This window comes from Hypanus sabinus, chromosome 18 (assembly GCF_030144855.1).
Source record: "Hypanus sabinus isolate sHypSab1 chromosome 18, sHypSab1.hap1, whole genome shotgun sequence".
NCBI lineage: Eukaryota > Metazoa > Chordata > Chondrichthyes > Myliobatiformes > Dasyatidae > Hypanus > Hypanus sabinus.
The window spans coordinates 22,346,972-22,369,560 of record NC_082723.1 but is presented as its reverse complement, the minus strand read 5'-3'; the positions used below and the strand labels follow the sequence as shown (position 1 = coordinate 22,369,560).

The window sequence follows — 22,589 nt, the reverse complement described above, 5'->3', positions numbered from 1 at the left end:
CAATTAACCCTTTCCCTGTCCCTCAGGAACCTGGAATAAAATGCTAGAAATTTTTATATGGTAGCCTGCAACTCACCACACAAATAACTGGTGATCAAATTAAAGCCCAATCAAATTTAAAATGAATCAGATGCAATTATACAAATTAATGGAGTTGAAACCAGACTAGAGTTGTACTGTCAGAGTGCTGACTCCTCATTATCTTTTTTACATTTCAAAAATAAATCTTACAATCATTAAACTTACATTTCCCTGTTAATGCAAATATCTAATTAGCCAATCATGAGGTAGCATAAAAGCAAGCAGACATGGTCAAGAGGTTCAGTTGCTGTTCAGAACAAATATCAGAATGTTTGAAGAAATGTGACTTTGACCGTTGGTGCCAGACAGGGTGGTTTGAGTAATCAGAAACTGTTGATCTCCTAGGATTTTCACTCACAACAGTCTCTGGAGTTTACAGAGAATTGTTTGAAAAACAATAAAACATCCAGTGACTGTTAGTTCTATGGGTGAAAACACGTTGTTAATGAGAGAGGTCAGAGGAGAATGGCCAGACGGTTCAAGCTGACAGGAAGACAACAGTAACTCAAGTAACCACATATTACAACAGTGGTGTGCAGAAGAACATCTCCAAACCTTGAGCTGGATAGACGACAGCAAAAGAAGGCCACAAACATACACTCAGTGGCCACTTTATTAGGTACAGAACTCATTTTCTTATAATTACTTTACTGTGTGCTTGTACATAATTAATACCCTGTGTGATTAGAAGCTTGACATTGCATATACCATCTCCAAATTGTTCCAATCCTTTTCCTGCAAGCTCCAGCCTGCACTTGCTGAGTTCTACCCACTGCTATTAGTTAACCAAAGGCCAATTAACCCCACTGCTGGAATATTGGAGGATTCAAGGCAGAATTTAAAGATTTGTACCACCCTTAGAATTGAGCAAAACAGCGGCTCCTCTATCAATAACAGAGGATAGAAATGCTCAAGGCACTTCACTGGAGTTTGACCAAACCCAACTTGAGATAGTGACAGAAGATGGACATTGATATTAGGGAGATGCAGAGTGTGCCATGGAGTCCAGAACCTCTTCAAGGAGCAATGCCTCAAAAAGGCAGCGTCCATCATTAAGCACCCCCATCACCAGGACATGCCCTCTTCTCATTGCTAGCATCAGGAAGGAAGTACAGGAGCCTGATGGCAAACACTCAACATTTCAGGAACAGCTTCTTACCCTCTATTATCAGATTTCCAAACGGACATTGCACCGATGAACTCTACCTCACTACTTTTTTTGATATGTCTCTTTCAAAGAAGGTGTAAGGCACTTTTTCCCTCTAACAATTAGCAGGTCACCCTTGGGCAAGGTGCAGCACCTGCTTAGCCCCCGATCAGAGTCATGTGAAGCCATGGGAGCAGGTGGTGGATGGTCGTGTGAGCATCTGATGCATATCACAAGTCCTGGTTATGCAACTACTGACACCAGGCAGGCAATTTCTGAAGAGTAATTCAAAGAGGAGTTAGACAGGGATGCATTGCCTCACTGGAATTATTTAATATCTATAGTGAAATGATTCTCAGAGAAATAGAAGACCTAGATGGAATAAAAATTGGAGGTGTTACCATCAACAATATAAGATATGCAGACGATACGACCCTAATAGCAAGTGCTGCAGAAGACCTACAAATCCTCCTAGACAAAGTAGTACAAAGAAGTGCAGATTTTGGTCTAACCACCAACTGTGAAAACAACCAAATGTATGGTAATATCAAAACAGCAGGATACTCCCACCTGCCGATTGTACATCGATAACCAAGAGATTGAACAAAAGACCAGCTTTACTTACCTTGGTAGCTTTGTATCACAAGATGCTAGAAGTAAAGTAGAAATAAAAAGAAGAATTGCCATTGCCAAAACCAACTTCCAAAAAAAGGAAACCCATTTTTACCAACACACACATTTTTATGACAACAAGGCTTAGGCTACTAAAATGTTACATCTGGTCAATCTTGCTGTATGATTCTGAAACATGGACCATAACACCAGATCTCCACAGAAACTTAGAAACAACAGATTTCTTAGAAGAATTCTGAAAATATCATATAGAGATGGTGTAACTAATCAGACAGTACTCCAACGTGCCCATAAGAAAAGATCTTTGATGAGAACATTCAATGAGAGGAATCTTAAACTTTTGGATCATGTCTCAGAAAGGGAGAAATGGAATGCCTGACATGACAAGGCTGTATGCCTGGGAAACGCAGAAGAGGAAGGCAAAGAAGAAAATATATGGACAGTGTGAAAGAACTAACAGATCCAAATGTGTGTGATATCACTGACGCTGCAAGGGATTGTTCCAAGCGTGTAACCCGCAAGGCACATGAAGAAGAAGATTGGTAATGACTGGGGTCACCCGCCGTGTGAAGACACTGCCCAGAAGAAGGCAAAGACAAACCAATTCTATAGCAAAATTTGCGAAGAACCAATCATGACATTTTCAAGCTGGCCTGGTTAAAATCCCCCAAAATAATGTTTTGCACATGTTAGTCACATCGTACAGATCATCAAGAGCCTGATACAGACCTGAGGTTCAGACAGATGTGTGCAATGTAAGAATATCAAACATCACAGATAAGATGATAAGTTGAGATGCAGCTCTTTGAATAAACAGTGGCCATTAATAAACGTATTTAAGGCGTTTAAAGAAACAGGGCTTTTGAATTTGTAAGTTCCATCACAATTCCAACAGCTAAATTTCCTAATAGTGGCAATGTTATTCAACATCAAAGACGAAACCGCAACCCTCACATCCAACAGCCTCCAGTGCCAACAGAGAGAGAGAATCCTCACATTAAACACCCTCCAATGCCATCAGAGAGAGAGAATCCTCACATCCAACACCCTCCAGTGCCATCAGACAGAGAATCCTCACATCCAACACCCTCCAGTGCCATCAGAGGAGAATCCTCACATCCAACACCCTCCAGTGCCATCAGAGAGAACCCTCACATCCAACCCCCTCCAGTGCCATCACAGAGAGAATCCTCACATCCAACACCCTCCAGTGCCATCAGAGAGAACCCTCACATCCAACACCCTCCCGTGCCATCACAGAGAGAATCCTCACATCCAACACCCTCCAGTGCCATCAGAGAGAGAATCCTCACATCCAACACACTCCAGTGCCATCAGAGAGAGAATCCTCACATCCAACACCCTCCAGTGCCATCAGAGAGAGAGAATCCTCACATCCAACACCCTCCAGTGCCATCAGAGAGGGAGAATCCTCACATCCAACACCCTCCAGTGCCATCACAGAGAGAATCCTCACATCCAACACCCTCCAGTGCCATCAGAGAGAGAATCCTCACATCCAACACCCTCCAGTGCCATCAGAGAGAGAGAATCCTCACATCCAACACCCTCCAGTGCCGAGAGAGAGAATCCTCACATCCAACACCCTCCAGTGCCATCAGAGAGAGAATCCTCACATCCAACACCCTCCAGTGCCATCACAGAGAGAATCCTCACATCCAACACCCTCCAGTGCCATCAGAGAGAGAATCCTCACATCCAACAGCCTCCAGTGCCAACAGAGAGAGAATCCTCACATCCAACACACTCCAGTGCCATCACAGAGAGAATCCTCACATCCAACACCCTCCAGTGCCAACAGAGAGAGAGAGAGAATCCTCACATCCAACACCCTCCAGTGCCATCAGAGAGAGAGAATCCTCACATCCAACACCCTCCAGTGCCATCAGAGAGAGAATCCTCACATCCAACACCCTCCAGTGCCATCAGAGAGGGAGAATCCTCACATCCAACACCCTCCAGTGCCATCACAGAGAGAATCCTCACATCCAACACCCTCCAGTGCCATCAGAGAGAGAATCCTCACATCCAACAGCCTCCAGTGCCAACAGAGAGAGAATCCTCACATCCAACACACTCCAGTGCCATCACAGAGAGAATCCTCACATCCAACACCCTCCAGTGCCAACAGAGAGAGAGAGAGAATCCTCACATCCAACACCCTCCAGTGCCATCAGAGAGGGAGAATCCTCACATCCAACACCCTCCAGTGCCATCAGAGAGAGAGAGAATCCTCACATTAGCCGTTACTGGTGTCTGGTGTAGCATTCTCTCACGATATTTAAAAAGCACAGTAAACTGTCAGGTCAGCAGAAAAGGCCATTGGCTGCATTCTACTATCACAGCAGAGCTTGTATGTAGGCAGGACAAAGAAATGGGCAGGGAAGATCATTATTTATACTGTACACCCTGCAAACTACCTTATCGAAAAGCTCACATCTACTCAGCACTACACAGTATTAAAATAAAAACTTCATGCCATTTTAAATGTTTCATCCCCCAAGTGGTTAATCTGATCAACCATTCTAGTTAGCCTCCCCAATCTATTACCCCCACCACTCCACTGTAAACACTTTAAACCACTGTTTATAATGCAGTTTATATTCTAAATGTTGGTATTTATATAGTTTTGCAAATTTTAGTCCACATCTATATTTATCCTCCAACTTTATTTTATATGTAATACTTTATTCCTTGTAATTATTCAATGTTGCTTTTTGTTGCATGTCATGCCTGACCAACCACAGTACAGCAAATTCCTAATACACATAAATACATATGGTGAGTAAAATTGATCCTCCATCATTTACAGGAGAACCTTAAATGATTTAGGGAGGTACTTCCAGGCTTGGGATCTGAACAGTCCATTCTGGGATGCTAAGGGCACACAAACTAAAGGAGTGCAGATATTCCAAAGAGATGACCAGACTGTTTTAATGATTCTGGGTCTGCACTCACTAGGGTTTTGAAGAAAGAGGGGGGAGCTTATTAAAACATTGGAATGTCTAGATAGAGTGGATGTGGGGAGGATGTTTCCTACAGTGGGGATCCTAGGACCACAAGGCACAGCCTCTGAATAGACTGTGCCCCCTGGCTCTAGGAGGAATGTCTTGGAATTCATTGCCACAGACAGCAGTGGAGGCCAAGACATTGGGTATATTTAAAGGGGAGGTTGATAGGTTCTTGGGTAGTCAAGGTGTTATGGGGAGAAGGTATGAGAATGGGGTTGAGAGGAAAACACACACACACAGACACACACACACACACGCACACAGCCACTACTAGTCCAAAATTGTCATCACACTAACCGTCCAACAGCAGAACCCCAGCTTCTGTGGAAATCAGTAACGACTGGCCCCAGGAATCGCTGCAGATGATTTCGAGGGGAAAATTGTTGCAGAAACACTGAGGTTCCCAGGGCTGCAAGCAAAGTAGACAATAAAAAAAACATTGAGGTGGTCTGACTGAGAAGTTGATGTCTAGTACAACATGCCACAATGATCAAAGCCAACCAATGAAACCTATTTCATAGGAGCTGTAATATAAAATTGTTCCAAAATTCAAGATTATGGAACCCAGTGGGATTCCATAACAGTCCTGATGCAGGGTCTCAACCTGCAACGGTGACTGTCCATTTCCTCCATAGATGCTGCCTGACACGTTGAAATGGTGAAGGCTTCCTCTCAAAGTTCAAAGTCCATTATCAAAATACATACATGTCACCATAGACTACCCTGGGATTCAGTTTCCTGCAGGCATTCTGAGTAAATACAATATAATTTATGTAAATCACACAACTATAGATGAACGGCCAATGAGCAAAAGACAAAAATCTGCAAATACAAAAAAAAAGAGAAAAAAAAGTAATAATAACAATAAATAAATAAGCAATAAATATCGAGAACATGCTTTGAAGACTCCTTAATAGTGAGTCCATAGGCTATGGAATCAGTTCAGTGTTGGGGTGAGTGTAGCTATCCTCTCTGATGGCTGAGGGGTTATGCATTGAGTATAATTAAATTCCAAACTAGCTCTTTCACAGATGCTGGCGCATTGCCATACTCAGACACAGGAAGTCTGCTCCCTCTCGAATCTCTGAATTGGCCAGGCTCAATGTCTGTTGCAGTGATGTACCCTCCAGACAGACTTTTCCTTACTGAGGTATTCCTCACTAATTCAATACAGCCATTTGCTTTTTGAAATCAATTTAAAGCCATTCATTTAGAAAGTAATCCATTCAGGTCTGTCAAATGCTTTTGAGTGGAGACAAGCTTCTCCAATGAATCATAGAAAACTATAGAAAAGAGTGGAACTATTTAGCTGACTGTCGCCATGTCAACCAACAATCACAATATTTGGCTGACCCCACTTCCCAGCTCTGTCGCTCAAGTACTTGTGAAGATACCTCACAAACGTGTTGCTGTGCTCAGCATTTCTTCACACAGTGACTTCCAACATCATCTTTGGGCCAATTCCTCTCCAGTCCTTCTCCCAATTAATTCCTCTGCGTGAGGCAACACTTCAGCTGTGAATCTGTTGGTTTCATCTACTGTGTTTGTTGCTTCCTAATGTAGCCTCCTCTACATTGTTGAGACTGTTTTGTGGAGCCCCTCGGCCCCAACCACAAACTCTCACTCCTTGGTCTAAATACACCACTATGCAACAGGGTTCTGTACTTACTAACCAACAGACCTTAGAAAGTCAAGATGCACAACCATTCCTCTCTCCCTATCATCCCCTGGGCCATGTGCTGAGACCATTACTATACACTCTGCTCACGCGTGACTGCATGGTCAAACACTTGAGCAATGACATTATCAAGTCCGCCGATGACACGACAGTGGTGGGGCCTGTTACGAATGTGAAGCAACTCTGAGGGGCCGAAGGGTACAAAGTCGCCCCCTACTTTTTGAGAATAGCAAGATCGCTATTAATTCGGGTCTGGGACCCAGGAAATGAGAGAGAGATGTCCAGAATACACAAGGGTTGGAATGTGTCCTGACCTCAGCGGAACGGAACCACTGATAATGGCCATTGTCTCTTGGAGACGGAATTGTGTATTGAGTACTGTACTATTCATTGAAACCCCTCAGGGGACGACCAGAGTGGTCTGGTTGAGGTATTGCATCATCCCAACCTGACTGACATCTGAGACCCCGTGAGTAAGGATAAAAGAGGGTCTGGGGAACAACCCCTTTAGACGCACCAGGAGAAACGCTAGAAATCCCATGATAGCATTTTATAGCGAAAGCCGATGAGAGCTCGTGTGTGTCCTCCCTTGCCAGGGTGGTGATATTAAACCTGATTCTGATTCTGAACAGGGATGAAAAGGATAATAAATCAGCTATGATGGAATGGTGGAGCAGACTCGATGGGCCAAATGGCCTAATTTTGCTCCTCTGTCTTATGGTCTTAAAACGAAGAATTGTAACCAGCTTTGTGATGTATTAGCATTGTGTCTGTTTAGTCCCCTCAAGGATCGATTGCAGTGTGCTACTTATTTTGTGCACCCAATTTTATATTGTGAATTAAATAAGATTAATCATATTTATTTATTATGTTCAGAGATACCTAACCCTAGCCTAATCGCAGGACAATTTGCGATGACCAATTATCCTACCAACCGGTAGGTCTTTGGACTGTGGAAGGAAACCCACGCAGTCACGAGGAGAAGGTATGGACTCCTCACAGACAACAGAGGGAATTAAACTCCGAACTCCAACACCCCGAGCTGTAACAGCACTAAGCTAAGTACCATGTTACTGTGGTGCCCCAGTTATTATCTTCAGTAAGTTGTTACAACAATCATTCAAGCTTACAGAATGGAACAAAAAGCTTAAAATATGATTCATTTTGCCTTTCTGTTGTTCTTCCTTCTTATATCAGAATCAGGTTGAATATCACCGGCATATGTCATGGAATTTCTTGTTATGTGGCAGCAGTACATAATAATAAAAACTGTAAATTATAGTAAAAAATACACATATAAATAAATAAATAGAGCAAAAAGAGGAAAAAAAGTAGTGAGGTAGTGTTCATGGGTTCAATGTCTATCTGATGGCAGAGGGGATGTGGTGAACTACATATACCTGTCTGGACATGCACCCCCCCCCCCCCCCCCCGACTGCTCCTGTGGCTCCTCCCACGGACCCCGGTATAAAGGCTATTGGAGGCACTGCTCCTCCCTCAGTCTCCAGGATGTTGTGTGATGGTCTCTTGCTGCTGACTGCTCTCTTCCAGCTAATAAAAGCCTATATCTCGCCTCACGTCTCCGAGAGTTATTGATGGTGCACTGGGGAAGAAGCTGTTCCTGAATCGCTGACTGTGTGTGTGTGTCTTCAGGCTCCTGTACCTCCTTCCTGATGATAGCGATGAGAAGAGAGAATGTCATGGGTGATGGGGATCCTTCATAATGGATGCCACACTATCCAGAGGCCTGGAATATTGATGCAATCCCATTTGAGCAGATAAAGAATTTAAATTCAAGCAATTAACTATATCTGCAATGAAATGTTTAGTGTCAATAACGATAATAGGCTGTTGTCATGATCATCTGCCCAATGTCCTTCTACCAAGTCTACAGTTCTTGCCTAAAGTGGCTTGTACGTGACTCCAGATCCAAAGATACATGACTGGACTATGGCCTGGAAAGCCACTCAGTTCAGAAATAACTCATAAACTCCGGTCCCAGAGAAGGATTCCCTCACCTGCTGGGCCCACTGTCTGCAAGTCTGAGAGTCCAGGGCCAAGGATTGCAGGGGTGGCTTGTGCTGGGATTGGAGGCCTGTCTGTGGTCGTGTGACGGAGGAAAGCAGTTTGTTCGGCTGTTGTTGTGTTGAATGTTGTGGGCAATCTACGTTGGCCAGAATGTGTGTCAACACTTGTAGGCTGCCCCAGAACATCCTTAGGAGTGGCAAAATAGCATAACACTTTATACCGGCAGCTGCAAAATTGCTGTCTTTTATGAGCTTGTACGTTCCTCTGGGTGCTCCAGTTTCCTCCCACATTCCAAAGACGTACAGTTAGGGTCAGTAAGTTGTGGTCATGCTATGTTGGCACCGGAAGCATGGCGACAACTGCAGGCTGCCCCCCAAACACATCTCGGACCGCGTTGGTCGCTGATGCAAAGAAAGCACTTCACTGTGTGTTTCGACGTTGTGATGTATATGTCTTCTTCTTCAGCTGTCCATCGATTTTGATGTTGACTGAGGCCTGGGCAGGGTTGCATGGAAGACCGGCAGTTGCCCATGCTGCAAGTCTCCCCTCTCCACGCCACCAATGTTGTCCAAGGGAAGGGCACTTAGGCCGATACAGCTTGGCACCGGTGTCGTCGCAGAGCAACGTGTGGTTGAGTGCCTTGCTCAAGGGAAGCGACACGCTGCCTCAGCCCAGGCTCCAACTAGCGACCTTCAGATCACTAGATCAATGCCTTAACCACTTGGCCACGCGCCAACATGTACATAACATATAGCTAACCTTTAATCTTCAGGTTATGTCACAAATGATGCATTTCGATGTACATGTGATAAATAAAACTGATCTTTAATCGTTAGGTTATGCTAGCTGTTAATACAAATGCCAGATTTCACAGCGCATCTCAATGTACATGTGGTAAATAAATGAATCTGAATCCAGGATAATTCAATCTATTTTGCTTGTTGGTGTGAGGTTTCCAAGCCTTGAAATGAACAATAAATTGTTATCACGACCTTAACCGACTGAGCCACAGTTTGTGGCATTCAGACGCTTATTTCACTGTCCTCTCATTTTGAAGGTGCCTCAATATCCTGCTGAGCTATAAAGGAAATGACCAGAAGGTGCAGGGTTGCCACGGTATCACTTAAGTGCTGCTGACGTAATGTGCCTGCCTCAATGCCTCTGCTCAAGGAGAATGAAAGCTATATTCACGACTGATAAATTACGGCTTCAGGTCAGATTCCAGACAACACTGAGACAAATTAGGAATCGGCGTTCAGAGAAATCCTCCGGTGTAGAGGGAACGGCTTTCAAAGCAAGGCTCACCAAACACATCCATCAGTTAATTTGATGGGATTAAATGTGCATTAAAACACTGTCTGCATTAATCTTCTGATGACACCAGTCAGCAGTAATTCATATGGAACAGCCACCCAATTTAACACCTTAGAAACAACCGCCCTTACTACTTCAAATGAGCACTGCTTCCACAAACCTTCAATTGAAAACTGAACATCAATATCTCCCGTCATTTTATCTCAGAAAATTGTTTGCCAGATGGGCATCAGTAAACAGCCCTATCGATGGAAAGCTGCATCACTGGAAGGAAAATGGAGAATGCCACAAAGAAGGTGTAGCTCGGATGCCCTTGAGATGCAGAGGGGCATCTATGTCAGGGAACTGGGAGGAAAGCAGTGGTATAAGGTCTAGGCGGGCTATATTCCTCAAGAAAATTTCTCCCTCTTCCACCTGCTGGATGGTGGCGTCTATAATCAGAGACTGCCACCACCCAGGTCATGCTCGCGTCTCACTGCTGCTATCAGTAAGAAGGTACAGGAGCCTCAGGACTCACACCACCAGGTTCAGGAACAGTTACTATCCCTCAACCATCAGAGTCTTGAACCAAAGGAGATATCTTCACGCAACTTCACTTGCCCCATTATTGAAATGTTCCCACAACCAATGGAGTCGGTTTCAAGGACACTTCATCTCATGTCTCAATATTTATTGCTAATTAATTAATCAATTAATTGTTTCTTTCTTTCTTTTTGTATTTGCACAGTTTGTTGTCTTTTGCACACTGGTTGTCCACCCAAGTAGGTGCGGTCTTTCATGAATTTGTCACGGTTATTATTCTTTGGATTTATTGAGTATGCCCGCAAGAAAATAAATCTTAGAGTTGTACATAGTGATCCATATGTACTTTGATAATAAATGTATTTTGAAGGTTTAAGTTCAAGTAGATGTTTGAGAGTGCAAGGAGTGATATTGGTAGGTGTTAGAACAACTGCCTGACTGATGCTCTGGCACATCGCTCCCCTCCACACACAGGGGCAAAACACTGGGGATGTGTGTTGGGTTGCAGATCAATCCTGATTTCAGCAGTGTGAGGGCTAAGTAATCTCCCTCAGCTTCTAAAGGTTAAAGTTCCTGGTGAACTCGCATGTATAACGACCTACCGTTTCCAGCAGTTACTGATACACACACGTAACCACCTACTGGAAACAGTGGGTCACTATAAACGTAACGGTAGTAGTCATGTGATCACTCAAGTTGAGAATAATGTTCTCCGAAGGGGTTGTCTATTTACTACCAAAGTAAATTTATTACATATATGTTACCATATACAACCCTGAGATTCATTTATTGTGGGCATTCACAGTAAATACAAAGACATACAACAGACTCGATGAAAAACAAAGACAACCAGTGTGCAAGAGTCAGCAAACTGTGCGAATACAAAAAGAGAGGAAAAAACCCACAATAATAAATAAATAAGGATTGAGAACATGAGATGAAGAATCCTTGAAAGTGAGTCCATAGGTCATAGGAGCAGTACTGTGTTGTGGTGAGTGAAGTTATCCCGACTGGTTCAGGAGCCTGATGGTTGAAGGGGTAATAACTGTTCCTGAACCTGTAGATGTGGGACGTGAGGCCCCTGTACCTAGTTCCTGATGTAGCAACCAGAAGAAAGTATGGCTTGGATGGTGGGGGTCACTGCTGATGGATGCTGCCTTCCTGGGACAATGCTCCTTGTAGATGTGTTTAATAGTGAGGAGGGCTTTTCCCGTGGCGGGCTGATCTGTATCCACTACTTTTAGTGGGCTTTTCTGTCAAAGGCATTGCTGTCTCCATACCAGGACACATTGCAACCAGTCAACATACTCTCCACTCTGTTTGTCAAAGCTTTAGATGTCACGCTGAACATTTGCAAACTTCTAAGTTAGTGGAGGCGCTGCTGTACTTTCTTTGTAACTGCACATACATGCTGTCCCAGGACAGCTCCCCTGAAATGATAAAACTAAGGAATTTAAAGTTGCTGATGCTCTCTGATCCTCGAATGAGGACTGGTTCATGGACCTCCAGTTTCCTTCTCTTAAAGTCAATAATCAGCTGCTTTGTCTTGCTGACATTGAGTGAGAGGTTGTTGCTCTGACACCACTCATCCTGATTTTCAATCTCCATCCTATATGTTTGTATGTCATCACTTTAGATTTGACCAGACAGTGGTACCATCAGCAAATTTAAATATGGTATTGGAGCTGCATTTAGCCTCCTAGTCACAAGTTTAAAGCCAGTAGAGCAGGGGGCTAAGCACACAGCCTTGTGGTGCACCTGTGCTGATGGAGATTGTGGAGGAGATGTTGTTGCCAATCCAAATTAACTGGAGTCTGCAAGTGAGGAAATCAAGGATCCAATTGCATAAGAAGGTATTAAGGCCAAGGTCTTGGAGCTTATTGATTAGTTTTGAGGGGGTGATGGTATTGAATGCCAAGCTGCAGTCAATGAAGAGCATCCTGATGTATGCATCTTCACTGTCCAGATGTTCCAGGGTTGAGTAAAGAGCCAATGAAATGGCATCTGCTGTTGACTTGCTGTGACAGTACGCAAATTGGACTGGATCCCAGTTGCTCCTCAGGCAGGAGTCGATATGTTTCATCACCAACCTCTCAAACTACTTCATCACAGTGGATGTAAACGCTTCTGGGCGATAGTCACTGAGGCAGGTTACCATGTTCTTCTTGGGCACCAGTGTAATTGAAGTCTGCTTATAGCATAATAATAAGCAACAAACCATCTGCTGGAGGAGTTCAGCAGATTCTTACCCCCATCAGATGTTGCGTCACCTGCTGAGTCTCACCAGCAGATCACGTATTGTTCCAGATTCCGGTCTCTTGCAGATCCCTGAGATCCTAATGCAAGATATTGGATACACTTCAGTGTATCTCAAGGAGTCCTACCCAATTGAAAGGCTCTGATAGAGTGGATATGGGGACGATGCTTCCAATAGTGGGAGAGTCTAGGGCCAGAAGACACAGCTTCAGAGTACAAAGATATCCCTTTAGAACACAGAAGGGGGGAGGAATTTCTTTAGCCAGAGGGTGGGGGATCTGTGGAATTCAGTGCCACAGATAGCAGTGCAGGCCAAGTCACTGGGTGCACTTAAAGCAGAGTTTGATAGGTTCTTGATTGGTAAGGGTGTCAAAGGTTATGGGGAGATGGCAGGAGAATGGGGTTGAGAGGGAAAATAAATCAGCCATGATGGAATGACAGAGCAGACTTGATGGGCCAAATGATCTAATTCTGCTCCAATGTCTTATGGTCTTACAAAGATGGCAAGAAAGCAAATTGCAAAGAGGGCAGAAGGAGGCTGCAAAGGGATACAGGAAGGGCTTAACACATTAACTGTTCATTTCCATAGATGCTGCCTGACCTGCTGAGTTCCTCCAGCATTATGTGTGTGTCGCAAGCTGAAGCCGGCTGCCTTAGCAGGGCTGCCCCAACACATCCTCAGACTGTGTTGGCCGATGTTGTAAACAATGTATTTCACTATATGTTTCAAAGTTCAAAGTACATTTTGTATTGAAGTATATATATATTTTACACAGCCTTGAGATTGATGTACATGTGACAAATTGAGCAAATCTATCTTTGGTAGCACAGTGACAAGGCCAGTAAAGTCATTGCTTCATAACTCCAGGGACCCAAGTTCAATCCTGGTTTCGGGTGCTGCCCACGTAGAGTTTTCACCTTCTCCCTATTGTGATCCAGTTTCCTCCACATTCCAAAGGTTCAATCCTGGCTTCCGGTGCTGCCCACGTAGAGTTTGCACCTTCTCCCTATTGTGATCCAGTTTCCTCCACATTCCAAAGGTTCAATCCTGGTTTCGGGTGCTGCCCACGTAGAGTTTGCACCTTCTCCCTATTGTGATCCAGTTTCCTCCACATTCCAAAGGTTCAATCCTGGTTTCGGGTGCTGCCCACGTAGAGTTTTCACCTTCTCCCTATTGTGATCCAGTTTCCTCCACATTCCAAAGGTTCAATCCTGGTTTCGGGTGCTGCCCACGTAGAGTTTTCACCTTCTCCCTATTGTGATCCAGTTTCCTCCACATTCCAAAGGTTCAATCCTGGCTTCCGGTGCTGAATGCGTAGAGCTTGCACCTCGTGATCCAGTTTCCTCCCACATTCCAAAGGCATGCAGGTTCAGAAGTTAACCGGCCACTATAAATTTCCCCTGGTAGGTAGATGAGAGGTAGAAACTGGGAAAAATTGATGGGTGTGTGGGGAGAATAAAACAGGATGAAGAAAGTTCTGGTAAAGTTGGTATGTGATAATCAACACATACTTGATGGGCCAAAGGGTCTGTTTCTGGGCTGTATCACACTGTGATTCCGACTGTCCAGGATACGATATGCAAAATACTCATTCTACACACAAGAAATTAATGTATTTCTCGTGAGAACCATACTACTTTGGTGATCATTTCTGAGTAATTCAGTTTCTTAACATGGGGTCTAATTTTCCAGAAATGGACAAACAAGTGCGGCTTTGTTATCCCTGATATCATCGTTTGATAATGGAATTGGAATCGGTTCATTGTTGTCACACGTAGCGGGATAGACTGAAAATCTTGCCATCCAAACGAATTATTCTGTACATCACACTGAGATAGTAGGAAGAAAATCAGAATGCAGAATATAGTAAAACATACACACACACACACACACACACACACAAAAATGCTGTAAGAACTCAACTGGTCAGTCAACATCCTCAGAATAACAGGGTAAATTTGAACTCACTCACAAAACAACACTCACAAAAACTCAGCAACTCCATCACGGGCACTAGCCTCCCCAGCAATGAGGACACCTTCAAAAGGTGATGCCTCAGCAAGGTGGCATTCATTATTAATGACCCCATCACCCAGGCCATGCCCTCTTCCTATTGCTATCCTCAGGGAGGAGGTACAGGAGCCTGAAGACACACACTCAATGATTCAGGAACAGCTTCTTTCCCTCTGCCATCAAACCTCTGAGTGGACCATGGACCAATGACCACAGCTTTAATATTTTCAATTTTCCCTCTCTTTTTGCACTACCTACTTACTTTGTACATATAATTGTAATTTATAGTTTTTATTAATATATACTGCACTGTACGGCTGCCACAAAACAACCAAATTCACTACACATGCTAATGATTTTAAACCTGATTCTGAAATAGTTGCTGTCTGACTCAGCAGGTGAGGCAGTACCTATAGAGGGAAGCACAGAGTTGATATTTTCGGAACGAGTCCCTTCATGCAGCATACGCAGTATGTAAATTATTGTACAGAGAAAAGTTCAGTGCAGGTAGGCAAATAATGTGAAACATCCTGGTGTCAGTCTTAGGGTTTGCTCAATCCTTGGTGAGCTGAGGCGATATTCACTTCTTGTTTCATACTTTACCGACAGCCTTGGTGGCTTCTGTAGAAATTTCTTTCCATAAAACCATATAACAATTACAGCACGGAAACAGGCCATCTCAGCCTTTCTAGCCTGTGCCGAACACTTACTCTCACCTAGTCCCACCGACCTGCACTCAGCCCATAACCCTCCATTCCTTTCTTATTTATATACCTATCCAATTTTACTTTAAATGTCAATACCAAACCTGTCTCTACCACTTCTACTGGAAGCTCATTCCACACAGTTACCCCTCTCTGAGTAAAGAAATTCCCCCTCGTGTTACCCTTAAACTTTTGCCTCCTAACTCTCAAATCATGTCCTCTTGTTTGAATCTCCTCTACTCTCAATGGAAAAAGCCTATCCACGTCAACTTGATCTATCCTGTTCATTATTTTAAATACCTCTATCAAATCCCCCCTCAACCTTCTACGCTCCAAAGAATAAAGACCTAACTTGTTCAGCCTTTCCCTGTAACTTAGGTGCTGAAACCCAGGTAACATTCTAGAAAATCTTCTCTGTACTCTCTCAATTTTGTTGACATCTTTCCTATAATTCAGTGACAAGAACTGTGCACAATACTCCAAATTCAGCCTTACCAATGCCTTGTACAATTTTAACATTACTTAGTAACTGACTCAATCACACCAACAGCTGCCATCTGTCTCACGAGGTAGATCACAAGATTAAGGATACACCTTTTGGTGTATGAGAACAGCCATGAAGAAGGATAACAGGTGGGAGGAGAGACTGGCACTGTAGTGAAGCCAGACCCTAGTCCTGCAGCCGTTCCACTCTCCCCTCTGCCGATCATTGACATCTCACTGTATTTCAGCAGACACAGAGGGAAGTCCTCAGGCTCTGCTGGAGCTATGGCTCTGTAGTGACATCATCCACTCAAACATTTACGGAGGAAGAGGGGCGGTCAGTAACACACTCACCTCCTTTCTGTACAAGCCTGTTGTCACCAAGCTGGTCGGGGCGTCACCTCTCACGATAGTTTTCAGCTTGAGGGCCTGAAAGAAAGAGTCTTAAGCTGTAAAACTGCAGTGCATGGTGATGGGATCAACACACACACAAAATGCTGGAGGAACTCAGCAAGCCAGGATCCATGGAAATGATTACAGTCAACATTTTGGGTCCAGACCCTACAGCAGGTCTGGAGAAAAAAAAGATGAGGAGTGGATTTAAAAGGTGGGGGGAGAGGAGAGAGAAGGTGAAAGAGATAGAGGGCTGGAGAAGGGGGAGACTGATAGGACAGGACAGAGGCCATGGAAGAAAGACAAGGGAGGGAAGAGAGGATCACCAGAGGGGGGTGATGGACAGGCAAGGAGATGAGGTGACAGAGGGAAAAGGGGATGGGGAATGGTGAAGGGGGTAGGGGGCATTACCAGAAGTTCGAGAAATTGATGTTCATGCTATCTGACTGGAGACTACCCAGACGTAATATAAGGTGTTGTTTTTCCAACCTAAATGTGCCTCCATGTTAATCCATGGCTTCCTCTACTGTCATGATGAGGGCACATTTAGGTTGGAAAAACAACATCTTATATTACGTCTGGGTAACCTCCAGTATATATACACATATCAGTCCAATTGTCACTGAGTTTGGACCTGCAGGCTCAACCTTACTGGTGGCGAGGGACCAGGTTCAAGAACAACTACTTCCTTTCAGCCTTCAGCTCTTGAACCAACCTGCACAACCCCAACTACTACATCAGAGTAGCAACACAATGACCACTTTGTACCAGAATGGATTTGCTTATTTCTGTTCTAATTGTGATCTTTGTATAATATTGTATAATTTGTTAATATACACATCTTCCCTGTGGTGCTGCTGCAAATAAGACTTTCAAGGCACTTGTGCATACATGTACTTGTACAGATGACAATAAACTTGACTTCGACAATCACCACCTGGAATTTGTCAGCTGGTCTGCTAGACCCTCGTTTCAAGGAACTTGGGACAAAGCTCTGAACCCATCGGCAGTCAGAAAGATGGCGAATATCGACAATTCACAACAGAACAGGTGGCATTTCCCAGTGGGATTTGTCTACCAAAGACATTCTATTATTTACAGATATGGTGGATTCCAGTTAATTGGGGCAGTCACTTATTTGGGACACTCTTAAAGAACAAAAACTGATCAAGAAAATACTAATTTATTTAGTGATACAGCACAGAGTAGGCCATTTTCAAGCCACGCTGCCCCACCCAGCAGCCCCAATTACCCCTAATCAATCACAGGACAAATTTCAATGACCAATTAGCCAACCTGGTATGTTCTGGAACTGTGGTTGGAAACTGGAGCATCTGGGGAAAACTCATGCATTCCACAAAGGCTCCTTAAAGAACAGCTCTGGAATTGAACTCTGATCTCTGGAACAACCCAAGCTATAATAGCACTGCACTAACCGTTACGCTAGCATGGCCCCCAAATCGCCAAGACTCCTGTCATTTGATGGAGACACTATGTCACTTAATTGGAACAGAAGGTTAACTATCATCAGGCACGTGTACTTGTATGGCCATAAGATACTAGACCATTTTTAGAGTGAGCAGTTTTCAAATGGTGTCAGTTACATGTATTTGTTTTCAAAAAGCAGTGATTTTCATCACTGATAGTTGTTAGGTAATAAGCAGAAAGCAAATTCAGAACTGCTTTGCTCACTACAGTTTCAAGCATTCATGCTTGGAAATGCCAGAAATGGCCAGGAGTGAAAATGAAATGATTTCACTACTTCAACAAGTTAGGAAGATCGAAGAACTTGAAGGTATCAACAATCATCTCGAATTTTACAATGAAAATGAAGATTTGGAGGAGATGGGCAGGGCAGATTTTTTTCCACACAGGAAATGGTGGATGCCTAGAATGCGCTTTCAGGGGTGATGTGTAGGAAGAATCATTAGAGTGATTCAAGAGGCTCTTAGATAGGCTCGTGAATGTGCAGAGAGTGGAGAGATATGAAAAAGGAGGGGTACGGACTAGTTGTAGGGTTTTCTGTCATTAGCTTAATTAATTTGCACAACATCACATACTGAAGGCTCTGTTCCTGTGTTACACTGTTCTATGTTAAACTGAGAAATGATTTCACACCCATTGCCTCTGTCAATTGCTCCCTCATTTTTGTTCATGTCCGTCTGGACCTGCAGTCTGGGGAATTGATTAATCAAGTGTCCTGGCCGTTGAAAATGTGGACTTGACATCATGAAAGGGTCCAGGAGACAACTGCCCACTGCCGTCACTCCCACTGGAAGTAGGAGGCTCTATTAGATTTCTGTAACCACACCCCTCCCCCAGGCCAATGAAGCGTGAGGCGGTGACTTAATTCCAACCGGTGCCCCCTTTGAACCTGAACTTGAACGGAAGCCTGGAGACTGCCCGTCCTGAACAAAACTTACCAACACTAACCAGACATTCCTGGAATGAGGGAGGAAACCAAAGCACCCAGAGGACAAGGGGAGGACGCACAAACACTTTATAGTGAGCAGTGGGATTGTACCCCGATTGGTGATGACCGGTGCTGTAAAGCGTTGCTCTAACTGCTACGCTACTGCTATTAATGCAAATGACACATTTCACTGTATGTTACGATGTGCATGTAATGAATAAACAAATTTGACTGGTGGTGGGGGGGGGGGAGTGGGATCACCCTGAGAGCCGGCATTCACTTGATGGGCTGAATGCCATATGGAAATTGTGAAAAATCACCATTTCACTGCACTGCATTACCTACATACTTGAAAGTTCAGCACATTCTCCCCTGAGAGAAGATGCAAATATCACCAGTAATCAATGCTCCATTTTGTATATGTCATGCTTTTAACATTTCAGATAGAAGGGGTTGTCCGTCTGCATCTGTAGAAAATTAATTCAGCTGAGCACCATCTTAATATGATTGCCTCTCCATCGGGCAGCCGTTGCCGATCACACGACCTTTAGCCGAGGATAATGAAAGGGAGAGAGAGAGACAGACAGACCTTGTGCTGTCAGGTGGGCTCTGTGTAGTATGCTCAGTGCATTCATTAAGAGACTCGTTAAAATGCTTCTCGTTGAAGTCAAGTGACACCGCGCTGTCAGACTGCAGACACAGTGCAAAGAGGCTTGAGCTCAATAAGGAAAGAGAACAGCCATTTTGAGCTGTAGTCAGAGAGAACTTTCAGCCCTTCCAGCCCAAGGCAAACGATTATTTTGCTTAGCAACATGCTCAAACTGCTGGAGGAGCTCAGCAGCCCAGGTAGCATCTATGCAAAAGAGTAAACAGTTTGCGTGTGTGTTGTTTCAGACTTCCAGCATCTGCAGATTTTCTTGTTTTTCATTACTTTGTCCATGCATCGACTTGCACTTGGACTACAGCCCTCTACATCCCTCACATCAACGTACATATTCAAACCTCTCATTAATGCTGGAATCAACCATGCATCCAGCTCATTCCACACTCTCACCATGGAACAACATTAGCTATCTTCCAATCCTCTGGCACCTCACCTCTGCTTTAAATATCCCAGTAGTTCCTGGTTTCTGATAGAATCCTTCACCGTTCGGTGATAACTTACCTGGCCCACCCGGACAAACTCGGCCTGGCGTGCTTCTTCTTTCTTCCGTGCTGACTTAGGTGACTCTGGTAACACGTCGCTGAAGGACCGCCTGTTCAGCATGTTCTGGGCACACAATGAAAGGAAGGTTAAAACCCCTGTGCCATTCCTCCCTGCTCGCTCAGTCTTTTAATTCTCCGGAGGGACGAAACGGATCTTGCAATGCACAAGCCTTTGCTATTGGCAGCTGTCCCCCCCCCCCCCCCCACCGCCCTGCAGCACCCTGTTTCACAAGCTGCAACCCCAAATAGTTTACCTCTACTTCAGAGTGAATTTTTAAACAGAGGTGGCAGTCTATGTGCCACACGGGTACTGAGAATACGGCAGTAGCTGAGTTCCTCAAAATGCTAATGAACTTAAGAGCATGGATCAGTGCATGGAATTACGATGTTGTGGCCATTACAGAGTCTTGGTTGAGAGAGAGGGACCAGAATGGGTGATTAATGTTTCAGGGATTCGATGCTTCAGAAAAGATAAAGAGTAAGGTAAATCTTAGGAATCTATAATCAAACAGAGTCCGTGAGGATTACAAAGAAACTCAAGGAGGGAATTAGGAAAGCCAGGAGGGGTCATGCAAAGTCCTTGGCAAATAGGATTAAAGAGAATCCCAAGGTATTTTGTACATACAACAGGAGCAAGAAGATAATTAGGGAGAGGGTAGGACCACTCAAGGATAAAGGGGGGGAACATTTACCAGGATGGGGAGAATGTGGCTGAGATCCTTAATGAATATTTTACCATAGACCATAAGACATAGGAGCAGAATCGGGCCATTCAGCCCATCAAGTGTGCCATCATGCCTGATCTAATATCTCTTTCCACCATTCTCCTACCTTCTCCCCGCGACCTTTGATTTCCTGACAAATCAAGAGGCTATCAACATCTGCCTTAAATATACCCAATAACTTGACATGCACAGCTGTCTGTGGCAATGAATTCCACAGATTCACCACCCTCTGTCTAAAGAAGATTCTTCTTATCTCTGTCCTAAATTGACATCCCTCAATTCTGAGGCTGTGCATTCTGGTCCTAGATTTCCCTATTGTGTATTTAATATTTCAGTAATATTTGAGTAATATTGTAAATATATTGTTGAATTAAGCATTCTTTCTTGTTTACATAATGCATTATGGGTTATATGTAAAAGTATGTGAATGGCATCTGTTATCACACCACCACGTCATACGTGCCCACCTCACTTAAAGTAATAAAACAAAGGTAGACTCGCATTCCTGGTTCCCTTGTTTTTCTTTCAATTAGTTCTTATGTTTTGCAGTTACAAAACATAACAGTGGTGAAGAGGAACTTTTGAAACAAACCTGAGATTACCTACCTGTTGAAGTGTAGTAAGACGTTCGAGTTAAAAAAAGGTGCAGCGAGACTTTCGAGTTTTAAAAGAAGTGCAGTGAGATGATCGAATTAAAAAAAGGTAGAAACGGATAAATTCATGGGTGCATAAACAGTGAGTACCAGGTGATAATAATCATTAAAAAAAAAGCAGGAATAGATGGCTACATCAGAAAGATGGACACAGTCAATTGCACAAGAGATAACTAGGTATCATACACTGAATGAATTAGGCAGCATTTTAAAGCAAATAAAATAGCCAATGAGAAACAAGTGACGATTTTACTAAGTACATTGGATTTAAAGGCATACAGTTTGCTTAGAAGCTGAACTGCTCCAACCAAACCAGCCAAAATGAGTTTTGCTGATATCGTGAAAGTAAAAGACCATAAGACCGTAAAACATAGGAGTAGAATTAGGCCATTTGGCCTATCGAGTCTTCTCCACCATTTCATTATGACTGATCCTTTTTTCCCCTGCTCAGTTCCACTCCCCGACCATCTCCCCATAAACGTTGATGCTGCGTCCAATCAAGAACATATCAGGCTTTGCCTTAAATACACCCAATGACCTGACCTCCACAGCTGCCCTGAATTGAATTGACTTTATTTCTTACATCCTTCATATACATGAGGAGTAAAAACCTTTACATTACATCTTCATCTAAATGTGCAATGTGCAATTTATAGTAATTTGTAATAAATAGTATGTACAACAGGACAGTTAATATAGCATAGAAATACAATTGCATCAGTGTGAATTAATCAGTCTGATGGCCTGGTGGAAGAAGCTGTCCCAGAGCCTGTTGGTCCTGGCTTTTATGCTGTGGTACCGCTTCCCAGATGGTAGCAGCTGGAACAGTTTGTGGTTGGGGTGACTCAGGTCTTTTTACGTACCTGTCTCTGTAAATGGCATAAATAGTGGCAAGATCACATCAACAGTTGCACTGAGCTGTCCGCACCGCTCTCTACAGAGCCTTGCGATCGAGGGAAGTAGAGTTCCCATACCTGGCAGTGATGCAGCCAGTCAGGATGCTCTCATTCGTGCCCCTATAGAAAGTTCTTAGAATTTGTGGGGGGGGGGGGGGTCATACCAAACTTGTTCAGCTTTCTGTGGTGAAAAAGGGCGCTGTTGTGCTTTTTTCACTACACAGTCTATGTACAGACCATCTGAGATCCTTGGTGATGTGTAAGCCGAGGAACTTAAAGCTGTTCACTCTCTCAAACACAGATCCATTGATGTCAATAGGGGTCAGCCTATTGTGGTAATAAATTCCACAAGTTCACCCCCCTCTGGATAAAAAAATTTCTCCACATCACTGTTTTAAATGGACAACCCCC

General features: G+C 43.8%; 1 protein-coding gene across 3 annotated transcripts in view; it reads right to left on the bottom strand.

The window, feature by feature from the left end:
• garnl3 (GTPase activating Rap/RanGAP domain like 3) overlaps nt 1-22,589 on the bottom strand; it is a 457,411-nt gene that overhangs the window by 58,954 nt on the left and 375,868 nt on the right. For all 3 annotated transcript variants that reach the window (XM_059993840.1, XM_059993839.1, XM_059993841.1), the window contains 3 exons: nt 19,864-19,968; nt 16,247-16,321; nt 5,191-5,302 (listed from right to left, as the gene is read on the bottom strand). In XM_059993840.1, the coding sequence (XP_059849823.1) occupies nt 5,191-5,302; nt 16,247-16,321; nt 19,864-19,968 (292 nt within the window). The remainder of the gene's footprint in view (nt 1-5,190; nt 5,303-16,246; nt 16,322-19,863; nt 19,969-22,589) is intronic.